Source organism: Canis lupus, chromosome 36 (genome assembly GCF_003254725.2).
Source record: "Canis lupus dingo isolate Sandy chromosome 36, ASM325472v2, whole genome shotgun sequence".
NCBI classification, from domain to species: Eukaryota; Metazoa; Chordata; class Mammalia; order Carnivora; family Canidae; genus Canis; species Canis lupus.
In genome coordinates this window covers 16,560,405-16,575,964 of record NC_064278.1, presented here as the reverse complement: position 1 = coordinate 16,575,964, position 15,560 = coordinate 16,560,405, and the positions used below count along the sequence as shown (strand labels likewise).

General features: G+C 41.3%; 2 protein-coding genes and 1 non-coding gene across 3 annotated transcripts in view; 1 reads left to right on the top strand and 2 right to left on the bottom strand.

Annotated features, from left to right (window-relative positions):
- Positions 1–12,148, bottom strand: part of METAP1D (methionyl aminopeptidase type 1D, mitochondrial) — an 88,496-nt gene extending 76,348 nt beyond the window's left edge. Inside the window, exon 1 of the mRNA XM_025460187.3 lies at positions 12,048–12,148. Coding sequence (XP_025315972.1) covers positions 12,048–12,087 — 40 coding nt within the window. The 5' untranslated portion in view covers positions 12,088–12,148. The remainder of the gene's footprint in view (positions 1–12,047) is intronic.
- On the bottom strand, positions 10,849–10,952 carry LOC112668304 (U6 spliceosomal RNA). Its single transcript, XR_003141637.1, has one exon. It is a non-coding gene; the product is annotated as a U6 spliceosomal RNA (small nuclear RNA).
- A 103-nt stretch (positions 12,149–12,251) lies between the features above and the next one.
- Positions 12,252–15,560, top strand: part of SLC25A12 (solute carrier family 25 member 12) — a 206,338-nt gene continuing 203,029 nt past the window's right edge. Inside the window, exon 1 of the mRNA XM_025460184.3 lies at positions 12,252–12,390. Within this exon, the coding sequence (XP_025315969.1) occupies positions 12,373–12,390 (18 nt within the window). The 5' untranslated portion in view covers positions 12,252–12,372. The remainder of the gene's footprint in view (positions 12,391–15,560) is intronic.

Below are 15,560 nucleotides of genomic sequence, written 5' to 3'. Positions count from 1 at the left end.
GCCTAAGATATTTACTACCTGGGCCTCTATAGAACATGTTTGCTGGAATATTACTCAGCCATTAAAAAAAAAGAAAGAAATTTGTCACTTGCAATAACATGGATGGAACTAGAGGATATTATGCTAAGTGAAATAAGTCAATCAGAGAAAGACAATTATATGATCTCACTCATATGTGGAATTTAAGAAAACAAAACAGAAGATCATAGGGGAAGAGAAGAAAAAACAAAACAAGACAGAATCAGATAGGGAGACAAACCATAAGACATTTTTTTTTAAAATTTATTTATGAGAGTCACACAGAGAGAGAGAGAGAGAGAGAGGGAGAGGCAGAGACCCAGGGTTCCCGAGATTCTTAATCATAGGAAACAAACTGAAGGTTGCTGGAGAGGAGGGGGGTGTAGGGTAACTGGATAATGGGCATTAAGGAGGGCAGGTGATGTAATGAACACTGTTATAGAAGACTGATGTATCACTGATCTCTACCTCTGAAACCAATAATACATTATGTGTGAAGAAACTGAATTTAGGGGATCTCTGGGTGGCTCAGCGGTTTAGCGCCTGCCTTCTGTCCAGGGCGTGATCCTGGAGACCAGGGATCAAGTCCCACATCGGGCTCCTTGTATGGAGGCTGCTTCTCCCTCTGCCTGTCTCTGCTTCTCTCTCTCTCTTTCTCTCTCTCTGTGTCTATCATAAATAAAATAAATAAATAAATAAATAAATCTTAAAAAATCTTAAAAAAAGGAAACTGAATTTAAATTAAAAAAATAAAATAAAATTGGGTTATACTATATTAAAAAAAAAGAAAAGAAAAAGTTTGCTGATCTCTGCATTACAGTAAGGGCTACATTTTAGGTCTAAAGGCAAAACAGATCCACTCTAACAAAGAATAAAACCAAGGTTGGTAGAATAAGAAAGATTTGCCAGTAATATACCTTTCTGTCGGAACAAAACTCAACATGTTTTAAAGAAAAACAACATAATCCATACAAGTATTACTCTTTATGTCACATATACAATTACATATTAGAAAACACATAAAGAAGCAGAAAAATGTGACCCAGTCAAGCGGAAAAAAAGTAGACCTCACCTGTGTCCACCCCAAGCCAGAGGTGGCCCACATTCTCAGGATTCAGAGAGACGCACCACGCACTGATGACAATGCAGTGGACAAGGGCAAATGATGGTGGCCAGGCTCAGACTGGGGCTAATGCTTCTGGCGCTGGGCCAGATTTATTCAAACACTTTCAAGTAACTCCTTCCAGAATACTTCTGCTGCCCCAAATCTAACTAATGCCACCATCAAGGCAACTGGCAGTGCTCTTCCAAGTCTCTTCGTAATCTCGTTCTCCCATCTATGTCTGTTCTGTTTAGAAATTCAGGTCAAGAAACACTTCTACTACCCCATCTTCTAAACCCAATTCAAATGGCATTTAGACATCCAGCGTGACAATGAAAAAACAGATCTTCATCAAATCTGCCAATTCCACACCTTTTTGACACAGAAAATATTTGCTGAGGATCCCAAATTTCATTGGTTTGAAGAGCATGTGAAAGTTTTGACTAGATGATGAATGTCAATATTAAACCTACTGGAGTTTAACATATAAGATGAAGAGACAACATCCAAAATTAGTTAAGAGATGATTGCTTTAATGTGGCATAAGAAATATGGACAGGTGAGACTCTACTTTGAAAATGAGAATACAGGCACCTGGGTGGCTCAGTCAGTTAAGTGTCTGACTCTTGATTTCAGCCCAGATCATGATCTTAGGGTTGTGAGATCAGACCCACATGCTGGTCGTGGACACTGCTTAAGATTCTCTCTCTCTCCCTCTGCCTCCCTTCCCCTTCCAAAAGAAATAAAAGAAAATGAAAATAAAATTTTTCTTACCTAGAGATAAAGAACGGAATGTGGAACAAAGATTCAATTTTCATTTGGTTCATTAAATCTTTAAAGTCACAAAACAGATAATACAAAAAACTTTCCATTAGTTTTGGAAAGTTCTTTAGAAGAAACTTCTAGGCATTACTACAAATCCTCAATGCACTGTTTCAGCAGTACTAAAGTAATGCTTATGTACTCTGGATAAAGTTTTACATTGTCAAGCTATCACTGTTCTCTTTGAGAACTGAATTCTTCCCCCTCTGAGGTCTTGGGTTTGACACTACATTTGACTTTTAAGATTTTATTTTTTTTTAATTTTTATTTATTTATGATAGTCACAGAGAGAGAGAGAGAGGCAGAGACACAGGCAGAGGGAGAAGCAGGCTCCATGCACCGGGAGCCCGACGTGGGATTCGATCCCGGGTCTCCAGGATCACGCCCTGGGCCAAAGACAGGCGCCAAACCGCTGCACCACCCAGGGATCCCTACATTTGACTTTTTATACAGTAACTGACATGTGCCAGGGCAATGAATCTGCCCTGGCAGATTTGGATTTGGATTGGAATCTACCCCAAATGAAAGCATAATGAGTGAATTTTGTTTATATACTTATCACCTATTCCTATTCAACAAGAGCACCAGATTCATTTAGCTGATTCCAAAGAGTCGAAGCACATTAACCTCAATTAATTTCAAAATGCTTTTTATTTCTACATATGTTGAATACGTTTTACTCTTTATTATTTTTTAAGATTTTATTTATTTATTTGAAAGAGAGAGAGCACGCACAAGTAGAGTGGAGGGACAGAGAGAGAGAGAAGCGGACCCTGCTGAGCAGGGAGCCCAACTCGGGGCTCAATTCCAGGACCCTCGGATCATGACCTGGGCCAAAGGCAGATGCTCAATCAACTGAGCCACTCAGGTGCCACTACTTTTTATAATTTAAAAATGTATGTTTTGAAGGTAAAACTGTCAAATCTTAAAATTAAAAAGGCAAATGTGTGCAAGAGCCAACATGGTAAATCAAGTATTTGGAAGTGAAAACTGGAAGCTTACTTACTTAAATTCAGAAAGACTTTTATACTTTTACTGAATATACTTAAAAAAAAAAAAAACTCAGAGAGGGGGGTACTTGGGTGGCTCAGTGGTTGAACATCTGCCTTTGGCTCAGGTCATGCTCCTGGAGTCCTGGGATCAAGTCCCGCTTCGGGCTCCCACTCAGGGAGTCTGCTTCTCCCTCTCCCTCTGCCTATGTCTCTCCTTCTCTGTGTCTCTCATGGATAAATAAATAAAATCTTAAAAAAAAAAAAAAAAAAAAACAACTCAGGCACCTAGGTGGCTCAGTCAGTTAAGCATCAGACTCTTGACATCAGCTCAGGTCAGGTTTGGGGGATTCAGCCCCACACTGGGGTCTGTGCTCAGCAAGGACTCTCGTTCTCTCCTTCTCCCTGCTCATGTGCTTTTGGGTGCTCACTCTCTTTCTAAAATAAATAAATAAATCTAAAAAAAAAAACCTTAATCAGAATACTCATATTTGGAATACTTTCTGTTCTCAGGCAATATTTTTAGATAGAACCTAATCCTAAGCTTCATGTGGAAAGTAAATCTTTTCACAACTGCCTCAATGCACAGAAAGCTTTTTAAAAATAGGCCCTAAGGTCTTTTGATGCTTAGCTGTTCCGATATCTGATATGGCCACAGTAGTCTTGATAACCAAAGCCATTTTTTCCCATATTGAGGAATCTAGACTGGAATAACCATATCCAACAGATATCAAGCTACTGTGTATATGAACGAACATTCCCTTTTGTTTCATATCTGAATGCCGTATATCTATTTCAGATTGTATATTGCTTTTGTGTATTTATGCTTTCATAGTAACTTCTCATGTTATAGAACTGATCTGTATTGAACACAAACTGTAAAGGAAAAGAAATGGTTGAGAGAACAGAAAACCATGCCGTCAGTAAAACAGGAACAGACCCTGAAATCACCCAGATGACAGAATTAACTGATGAAGACTTTTATTTTTTTATTTTATTTTTTTTTAATTTTTATTTATTTATGATAGTCACAGAGGGAGAGAGAGAGGCAGAGACACAGGCAGAGGGAGAAGCAGTCTCCATGCACCGGGAACCCGACGTGGGATTCGATCCCGGGTCTCCAGGATCGCGCCCTGGGCCAAAGGCAGGCGCCAAACCGCTGCGCCACCCAGGGATCCTGACTTTTAAATGGCTTGTAAAAATATGTATGTTCAAGTACTAAAAGGAAAAGATAGACATAATGAGTGAACAGCTGGGAAATCTCAACAGAGAAATGGAAACCATAAGAAAAGAACCAATCATGAGACACTTGGGTGGCTCAACGGTTAAGCATCTGCCTTTGGCTCAGGGTGTGATCCTGGAGTCCCGGGACCAAGTCCCACAGTGGCTTCCCTGCGTGGGGCCTGCTTCTCCCTCTGCCTATGTCTATCCCTCTGCCTCGCTCTGTATCTCTCATGAGTAAATAAATAAAATTGGAAAAAAAGAAAGAAAGAAAGAAAGAAAGAAAGAAAGAAAGAAAGAAAGAAAGAAAGAAAGAAAGAAAGAAAGAAAGAAACCAATAGAAAATTCTAGAACTGGTAAGTACAGCATTTGAAGAAAATAAAAAGGGCTCCCTGTCTTTCAGAGACACATAATGAAAAATCTACAGTTGAAATTACATGATATCTGGGGTGTGCTTCAAAATAATCCAGTTTCAGGGAGAGAGTGACAGGGGTAAAGATAAAACTAGAGAGGCCATAAATTGGTGATTATTATAACTAGGTGATAGGTATTTGGGACCTTATTTTACTACTCTCTCTAATTTTGTGTATGTTTGAAATCATTCATATCCCCCTGGGGCATCTGGGTGGCTCAGTCGGTTAAATGTCTGCCTTCAGCTCAGGTCATGATCCCAGGGTCCTGGGGTTGGGTGTGGGAAGCAGGAAGTCTGACCCTCCCCTCACCTGTGCTCTCTCTCTCTCAAATAAATAAAATCTTTTTTTTTTCAAATAAATAAAATCTTAAAAAAAAAAGAAACTCCCCATGTTCAAAAGCTAAAAAAGAAAATCCAGCCTCCACAAGAAAAAGCTTTTTTAACTATAAGATAAGATGTTCAAGTGAAGTTCTGCACACATATTAATCTCCTTCCATTTTTGTCAAATTCCCTGAGATATACAGCATCCACTCTGCATCTTCAAAGATTTCCGGTGCTTGGGAAAAGTGGGCATTTCATAGAAATTGATTATTTAGAATATTTTCTTTCTCTGTATGTTATACACTTAAACACACATGAAGAAACTGGTATTTTCTTTTACAGAATGGGATTATATTAAACTGTTCTATAACTTGCTTTTTCCAAACAATATACTTTGTGGACATCATTCCATGTCAACAAACACAGGTCAACATCATGTTTTTTTTTTTTTAAATGACTTGTTATTCATCACTGAGGGTCTACATGTCCTATACTGTGCACTGAGATTTTATAATTTCAATGGGAGACAGGAGCTATCTGTGTTATACAAAGTTTTTTCAAGCAGAGGAAAACATATATGGCTTTAGGGACATGTCTGACTTTAGAGACATGTCTGACTTTAGAGAATTTAGGGCCATGGTTTGATTATTATTTTTTTTCATGATTTGATTATTAAGCATGTCTTAATCTATGTGTAAAAAGCTATATTATGATAGGGTTGAATGGTATTTGTTAAGAAATATCAGATAGTGGGGTGCCTGGGTGTCTCAGTCGTTTAGGCATCTGCCTTTGGCTTGGCTCATGGTCTCGGGGTCCTGGAATCAAGCTCCACATCAGGGTCCCTGCTCAACACGGAGCCTGCTTCTCCCTCTCTCCTCACCCCGCTCATCCGTGCTCTCTCTCTCTCTTCCTCTCTCTCAAATAAATAAAATCTTAAAAAGAAAAAGAAAAAGAAAAAGGAAATATCAGATAGCAAAAATTCATTTCATCACTGGCTATCAACATGAATAGAGTTTAAGTCACAGGAAGCTCCTTATTACATTAGCATTTTCCAAATTGTACATAGACCATATCCGAAAACTTAATTTTAATTTGGTTTGGCAAAATTGAGGACACATTTTCCTACAGAAGCATATGAATAGTAAGGATCTCAAGTCAGGAGACAAAAGTTTCAAGTACTTAATTCATGATGTATAACAACCCCTCCCCTACCTGGAGGTTAAATTTTTTTCCATGATTTTATTTATTTATTCATGAAAGACACACAGAGAGAGGCAGAGACATACGCAGAGGGAGAAGCAGGCTCTGGTGGGAATGCAGAACTCGATCCCAGGACCCTGGGATCACGACCTGACCTGACGCTCAACTCTGAACCACCCAGGTGTCCCAAGGTTAACTTTTTGAAAAACCACTATGGTAAGAGAATTCTCAGTGAAAGAATCAATGGCCATCGAGTCACAAATGAATAGAGGCACTTGTAAATATTTTTTACATTTGTTAAACTAAAAAAATCAATAATGATGAAATAGCAATAGCACTATATCTTATAGTATAGTAATGAATAATAATACAAATATTCTATTTGGCTATATTACATAATATTTGGATAATAAAAATGCTTAATATATAAAATTCAAACATATAAAGTACAAAAAAACAAAAATAAGTCCAATCTCACCATCTAGAAATAACTATGAACATTTGGGTGAACATCATTCTAGATACCTCTTTGTGCATATATACAAATAAGGAAACAAAGATACTTGCTTTTACACAAATGGGGATATACTGTTCTATACCCTGACTTTTTTGTCTCAATATGTGTCAATGACTATTTAAGTCTACAGTACATCAACATCATCTATTTTTTTAAGATTTATTTATTTATTAGAGAGCAAGAGAGCACTAGCAGGAGGGACAGAGAGGGGAAGAATCTCAAGCAGACTCTGCGCTGAGCACGGAGCCCTACACAGGGCTCAATCTCATGACCCTGAGATCACAACCTGAGCTGAAACCAAGAGCCAGATGCTTAATGGACTGCACCACCCAGGTGCCCCTAGACATCATTTTTTCTAATGGCTGCATAGCATTCCAGTGCATGGATGAAGCACAATTTACGTAGCCAATGTCTCTTACCAATGGACATTTCAGTTTCTGTCCAATATAACCAACACACAATCTTATTCAAACACCTTTGGTACTCATCCTATTGTTCTCTTAGGATAAATTCCCAAAAGCAGAATTGCTAGGTAAAAAACACGTATATCTTACATCTTGACAGACATTGCCACACAGCTCTCTGGAAAGGCCAGACTATTTCACACACCCACGAACTGTGCCTTTCTTAGAATTTCTGCCAGACTTGCCAACAGTCAGCCTCCTCTCTTCTCACAGCTCCAACTCCTTCCACATAGCTTGTGGAAGTACAGCGGGATAGTGCTCAGGTGCTGGGTTTACTTCCATTCAGCTTCCTTCACCTCTCCCATGGCCACACTGCTTAAACTTCAAGCCCTTCTTTTTCGGATTTCTTCCCATCCCCCATTTCAACCTCTCTTTTTTCTAATTATAAGTCTGATTCATAATTAAAATAACTTGGAGTGAAATTCTCATAGTTGCCAAAAAAGATACACAGAAGTAAAACTGCCTTAAATTATTCTTGGAGAGAGATGGAATATAAAAAAAAAAGAAAGTGAAAAAGAGATAAAGGAATGAAGGGAAGGAAGGAACGAACGAAGGTGAGGGGAGGGAGGGAGGAAGGAAAAAAAATTCACTGCCTAGGCCTGTTATGTGAAAACTGACATTTTGAGATATTCTTTAGGCCTACCATACAACTTCTGTGCACAAATATTTCTACAGGAAGCTGCAATTGGAAAGGGTTTTCACTCAGTTATGAAACTAAGTCCTTACCACGTGCAGACACTGTGCTCCAGGCTTTGGGGAGACAGATGAAGAAGGTCAGACATGTCTGTAAGAAGCTCCCATTCTAGCGGGGAGACAGAGGTACACTAATATTTTTTATATACCTGAGAGTAACATAACACTGCATGTTAATCATACTTGAATTAAAAATAAGTAAGTAAAGGGGATCCCTGGGTGGCTCAGCGGTTTGGCACCTGCCTTGGGTCCAGGGCATGATCCTGGAGTCCCAGGATTGAGTTCCACGTCGGGCTCCCTGCATGGAGCCTGCTTCTCCGTCTGTATCTCTGCCTCTCTCTCTCTCAGTCTTTGTCTCTCATGAATAAATAAATAAAATCTTTAAAAAAAATAAGTAAGTAAATAGCTTGGGGGATTTATGGACTCACTGGACAGAAAAATTAAAAGAAATGGTGAAGACCAAGAGAACTCAAATGCTTTCACTTAGCTACTGACTGGATGGTAATATAATTGATGAAGGTAGAGTCTATAGGCCAGAAGACGATGTGGAGAAAAATATTCATTTCCATGTTGGACCTGCTGAGTTCAAGGGGCCTCTGACATCTAGGAAAAGATACCTAATGGAGAGCTGGCATTGAGGACTGGTACCCAGTACCAGCAGATACTTTGTTCATTTTTTTTAAATCGGGGATCCCTGGGTGGCGCAGTGGTTTAGCACCTGCCTTTGGCCCAGAGCGCGATCCTGGAGACCCGGGATCGAATCCCACGTCGGGCTCCCGGTGCATGGAGCCTGCTTCTCCCTCTGCCTGTGTCTCTGCCTCTCTTTCTCTCTCTCTCTGTGACTATCATAAATAAATAAATAAATAAATAAATTAAATCATCTAGATTTGGCAGTCACTGAGGTAGATAAATTTGATTTGTGACAACAAAGAGAGAAAGCAAGGAATGAGAGTTTAGGACAGAATGTTAGGGGAACAATAATATTTGGAAACCTAACAGTAAAGCCTAATGAAAGTCTGGGAAAATTAGAGAGATAGAAGACAAGAAGACATGAGGGATTGGCTCATAAAAGCCAGAATGTAAAGGACAAAGTATGCCACACTTATTTGCCTTCCCCATTCCTTCCTATACAAAGGATCTTGTGGGGTGGCTTCAGGAGCTGGAACAAGGATTCCTGTTAAGTTGGGTTGGTAGTGGGAATCCCTGGGTGGCTCAGGGGTTTAGCATCTGCCTTCAGCCCAGGGCGTGATCCTGGAGACCCAGGATCGAGTCCCATGTCAGGCTCCCTGCATGGAGCCTGCTTCTCCCTCTGCCTGTGTCTCTGCCCTGGGAGTAGGCATTATGTGTCTTGATCTGGGATTTCCTGCTAGTGCTAATACCAGGGAATACTTTCACCCCTAAAAGACTCTTGTTACCTTATCTTTTGCTTCCAAGAGACTGATCTGTCCTTTCTCCTTTCCAATGTCACTACTCACAGTTTCTACCTATTCCTTAGCCCATGATGGGAGAGAACAAGTCTTCATAGCTTCTCAATTCAGTATGTTTAATAAGTGTAACTTTGAGCCAGTTACTTGCTTGTTAAACCAGACAGATAAGATACAGTTCCTGCTGAATAAGAATTAACAGTTAGGAGTGGGAACATTAAGAGAAGGTTTGTGGGACGCCTGGGTGGCTCAGTGGTTTAGCACCTGCCTTTGGCCCAGGGCGTGATCCTGGAGTCCCAGGATCGAGCTCCACGTTGGGCTCCCTGCATGGAGCCTGCTTCTCCCTCTGTGTCTCTGCCTCTCTCTGTGTGTGTGTGTGTGTGTGTGTCTCATGAATAAATAAATAAAATATTTAAAAAAAAAAGAGAAGGTTTGTAACTACTGTATGTAGGGTATACAGTGACCAAAGCTACAGTAAGCTGGAGAACCATGAGAAAAACCTCATGCCCTTCTTAGGAGGTTAAAAAATATCTTCTTCCTATTTTCCAGGAGGGAAAAATTCATACAGATGCTGATGATAAACCCTGACACAGAAAGACTTATAGTGAATTGATTTACATCAATTTAAGTGTGTGAAAAGGAGGAAGAGAGAAGAGAGGAACCTTCAGGAATATACTCTCCGTTTTCCATTCTGGGGGAGCAGGTGGTAGGTAAACCAGTCTGCAACTTAAAACTACGTATAGATAGTCCATAAAGGCAACCTTTCCTGGTCACTAAATCTCTTCCTGATGACACATTTTTCTCTCCCTTTCCTTTTTTTTTTTTAATTTTTTAAAATTTATTTATGATAGTCACACACACAGAGAGAGAAAGAGAGGCAGAGACACAGGCAGAGGGAGAAGCAGGCTCCATGCACCGGGAGCCCGACATGGGACTCAATCCCAGGTCTCCAGGATCCCGCCCTGGGCCAAAGGCAGGCACCAAACCGCTGGGCCACCCAGGGATCCCTTCTCTCCCTTTCCTAATCAGAAAACTCCTCTTTTGGTTGTTGTAGCACTGTGGGATATAGTGGAAAGGGTTATAGGAACCAATAACCCAATGTGGCTTCCCTACAGCAGTCCTTCCCAAGATGAAGACTGAATCAACATTTGTCAAAATCATAAGTGACCACACACACAAAAAAATCAATATGTTACTTTTGTAACCTGTGGGGATTATGTGTGTGTGTGTGTATACACAAAATACGCATGTGTGTTTTGGTTCCTCCTCCACTTTGACTATCTCCCCAGATCCTCTTCACCATTACCTGTACACAAAAAAGTCTAAACACCATTATTTCTTGCCAAAAGAGGAAACAGAAAAGTAACTTGATTAGTAAACAGAGCTTGGCCTGGAGCCCAGATCTTAAGAGATGTAAATTGGGGCTCTTTTCACAAGGCTGCAGTCTCATGTTGACTTACACTCTAACATCCAACCAGTCCAAAATACTGCTTACATCACCTTCCTCTTACAATCTGTGCGGTCTTAATCATATTATTTCACCTCTCTGTCTCACTTTTCTGGTCTGCAAACAGGGAATAATGCCTAACTCATTGACTTTCTTTAATTTACTCTTCACAGTACAGTGCTCCTTTATTTATTTATAGTTTAAAAAATTTAACTCCAAAAAATATGGAATACTGTATGAATTTGCATATCATCCTTGCACAGGAGCCATGCTAATCTCTGTACAGTTCCAGTTATAGTATAGGTGCTGCCCAAGGAGGCATTGACTCATTGGGTTTTTAAAGGTAGCTAGCAAAATTAATTAATTAATTAATCAGTTAATTAAAAAATAAATAAAAAATAAAAGGTAACTAGCATAGAAAAGGTACTGACAGTATCATGGGCTTAAAAAGCACTTCATAAACGGTAGCTGTTTACTATGAACTATTTACCCCACAGGACTGCTGTCCCTACATGCCTGATACCTAAGCAGTCCCCAAATGTATACCTATCAGTCCCCTCTTTCCCAACCCTTGAAATAACTTCCTAGTTCTTTCTAACCAAGATTCAGAAACTAGTTCAAATCCAAGAACGGTTTCCCTGATTTACCAGCACAAGAGTTTGCACATTTCCTAAAATCTCACCCCTCACGCAAGGGTGTAACACCTACGGAGAGCTACCCAGGCATGATTCTCAAGTCACGGTAACAGAATAATCACATGTTGCAAGTTTCCCAAAAGACGTGTCGTCTCAAGCCGATGGATACAACCGACGCCAACTGCTTTCTCTGAGGCAACTGGGCATCCGGGCGCCTTTCAGAGTTACCGTCGGTTCACAGCTCCGCAGCCAAAATAATCAAGTTTGCTACACTAATCAGGCAACTGACCAGGGGTAAGAAAAACCTCAGGGCAGCCCGGGGTGGGCGGGGGAGCGGGGGGGGGGGGGCCTCGGCGGTTGAGCGCCCGCCTTTAGCCCAGGGCGTGACCCCGGAGACCCGGAATCGAGCCCCACGTCGGGCTCCGTGCATGGAGCCTGCTTCTCCCTCTGCCTGTGTCTCTGCCTCTCTCTATGTGTGTCTCTCATGCATAAATAAAATCTAAAAAAAAAAAGAAAAACCTCCATGTCCCGTACATCGCAAGGAGTGACTGAGAACAGATGCCCCGCAGTGACGAGTGAATGACGAGTGAATAACGGGTCTCTTCCTGCGGCGTGTCTACGTGTCAGCCTGTGGGTCTGCACGTGTCGGCGGAACTGAAAGCACATTCGTGTGTGCGCCGAAGTGTTTGAGCGCGGGTGTGCAACCCTTCTGAACCCGGGCGCTCAGCGAGCGAGGGAGCCACGGTGCAAAGCCCCGCGGGGGCCGTTCTCCAGGCGCTTACCTCTGCGGACGAGCAGGTGGACGCCGCTGGGCGCCGCCATGTTGGCGCGGGTCACGTGGCCGCCGAGCCCTGCCCCCGCCGCCCCGCCCCGCCCCGCCCGCTGGAACTGTCCAGTCGCAGCCCTGCGGGAACCTGGAGGCGCCGGGGCCGCCCCGGGGGAGCGCGCGTGCGCGCGGGGGGCTGACTGCGGGAGCCCCGGCAGCGAAGCGGCTCCGGCGCCGGGGGCCAGCAGGGGAAGCGCGGCCCGCCGAGCCCGCTCCGGCCGCGAGAGGCGGGCTCCGGCCACCGTTCGCGCGCTCGCCCAGAGCCCCCGCTCCCAGGTGGGATGGAAGAAGCCTGTCAGGTAAGCGTGGCGTCCCATATTTGTAGCATCAACATTCTGGTGCATGGAAACGTGAAGTTGGGAGGAAAAAATTGAAAAGAAATAAATAAATACATAAAGCACAATCTAGCACTTTGCGTCGTCGGCCACTCTGTTGCAATTTCCCTGGATTGAGCTGAAAGGTAAAATTCCGTTCAAAGTCATCAGCTGCCCCTTTGCTGTCCCAGAAATTACATTACTCAGCAGAGACTCCAGGAATCTGTGTACGGCTGCAAAATCAATTGAGGATACACCCCCCACCCCCCACCCCGGGGTTCTGTTGGGGGGGGCTTGTCTTTCCCCCAAGGACACTTCCCGCTCAGCGGTGTGGACTGGAGCCTTAATCCTAAATTCGACTTTTAAGAATGAAAGGGTGACGTCGGCCGGTGGCGCTGCCGAGGGATGAAGCCCAGGGAAGGCCAATTAGGAGCCGGTGAGGGAGCTGTTGTATTCCAAGTGATGACGGTGCCCATTCTTAACCAAATTCACTTTTCCTCTTAGCTGCATTTTGGAGCAGGTTTCCATCCCCAAATAGAGCAGGTGTTATTGATCTCGGTAGCCTGGTGCCAAAGAACCTGGTATTTTAGGAATGTCTGGTGAAGGAATTGAACTCTCCATGGAAGCCGGTCAAAGCAAGAATTTAACGGTTTCCCAGACTTTTAATGCAGTAAAGATTGATAAGGATTCTTGGTGGATGTGGGCGTTTCCTAATTAATTTGTAAGCATTTAAGAGCACACGTGGTGAAACATCCAGACAGTTCAGATGCGAATAAAGGGAAGAGCCCAAATCCCCTTCCTAACCTTCTCTGCACACCGTAATCCCACTCTTAAGTCAACCACTGTGTGCATCATTCCATGCCTTTTACAGGCAAATATGCGGAAATATTTTAAGTGGACTCACATACTGACTGTTAGGACTCGCTTTTTACACTCATTTTAAACCTCAAATCTTAGTTCAAACTCATGCTTTTTAATGACTACATAGTTTTGATATTTTTACTTTCAAAGAATGAATTGTGGCAGTTCATTAGAGGACACATGCTATATATACTTCTTGGAGGCCCAGTTTTGGATGCTTTTGGGTCACCTTGAAAGATAAAGAGAAATACTGTTTTCCACGAGGTAAGGAAGATGTGCAAGGATGAGAATGAAGAGTACTCCCACAGGTTACTTCAAGCTCCACCTTTTTCAGACTCAGATCAGTTCCAGGGAGAGGGTTTTTTAATTTGGTAAATCTGTTCTGTTCTCTTGCAACTAGAAGGAAAAGGAAACACTATGTGGACTCAGGTGGCACTGCCATAGTGGACTCCAGTGAGGAAATGCCCAATAAGTTTGGCATAGAATGTGGTTATCTAGGATAAGCTAGAAATGACAAAGATAAGAACTTGCACAGGTTATGTAGCTCATCCACTGACCTCTGATTTGGTTTATGTCGTACTATATCCCTCTGACATTAGAAGAATTAAAAGCTGACAGTATGTGTTCTCCAAAAAATCAATTTATGAGATAAATGCAGACTGACCAACAAGATAAAAGGCTAGACCACCAACATCTGAGATCTCTTACAATTCTAACATTTTCTGATCCTGAACATTCAGGGCATTAGAATGCTTCTGTTTAGATGAGTAACCACTACTGACTGACTCACTTTTCTACTCCCATCTTCCCACCTGTGAAATAGAGGTTAATTATATATTGTGGTACTTTACTATTTTGAACTCCCTCCAATGTTCAGATTTTATACTTGGGATTCTTGAATAAAAAGTTTGAGTAGTTTTTCAAAGCCAGAGTTCAAGAAATAAAGGATAAGTTCTTAATACCTTCAGTTTCTGTGTCCAAAAATTCACTCTTTAAGGTTAAAATGTTTTTATTAATTGTGATTAATTATTGTTTTATAGGTCTTTTACGTCGGTTTTTACTTTTTACCTAAGTTCATGTCCTATTTTTTAAAATCTTTTTATCTTCTTTTGTAAAAGAAATAAATCAGAAATAAATTCTGATATTCATATTTTTGAAGTCAGTTTTTCCTTCTACTTAATGATATTTTATTATAGATTTATACCATATAACTTTTTCAAAAGTTGCATATAGTTTGTAATAAAATTTAAATTATATTGGTTTCTGTAATGTATGTCTTGAATCCATAATTCAAATTCACATTTTTAAATGCTCTAGGGGATTATGCAACATGAAGTAAATCTCTTTAAAAATAAATTTTGCTTTGTAAACCATCATCCTGTAACTTGTTATACAAGCTTAGATTTATAAATACTTATTAGGATTACCTATAATGCAAGATACTTAAAAATATAAACTATGTTAAGATGCTTACATATCTATAGAATATACAAACACATTGTAAAACTAACTGAAATAGTGCAGTATTTCCTAGTGGGCACAAAGCAGAGTCTATGGCCTGCCAAGGGAAACTGGTGCCCAATAGCCTGCACAGCTTCACCAGGACCATCTTCTAGCCTGTGACACATTCGTTTACCCTTCTTGACTATGCTTCTCAATTTTGCCATATTAATCAGAAAAATTTGCCCTTTGATTTGATATCAGGATCATTTCTTAGCATTTTACTCCATGGCTTGAGAAGAGTATTTCTAGTCTTGCACTCTGACTTATCTGATTTTAGTATGAGAAAATACTTTTATTTATTCACATTTTTTTTAAGTCAAATGAACATTCTTTCCAGGAATTAGGAGTCCTGCATAAGCATATCTGCACATACAACAGGGACCTGTCTCAGCAGCTCATTGGACCCCTGTGAAGTTAGGGTCCAGCTTCAGATGATTATACATTCAAGTGGAAAATTTCTTTCTTTTCCTTTTTTTTTTTTTTTAAGGTTTTATTTATTTATTTGACAGAGAGAGAGCAAGAGAGCACAAGCAGGGGAGCAAACAGAAGGAGAGGGAGGAGAGTAGGGAGCCCAAGGCAGCTCCATCCCAGGACCCAGGACCCTGAGATGATGACCTGAGCTCAAGCCAGACTCTCAGTTGACTGAGCCACCGGGCACTCCCAGGTAGAAAATTTCTAAGGCACTCTTGCTGGCAGAAGGTCACTTCCTATCTCAACATTTGAGACAATGGACATGTTACTGAGTTATCTATGGGTATTCTTTGAGAAAATGTGCAGATGCTTTGAGGAAA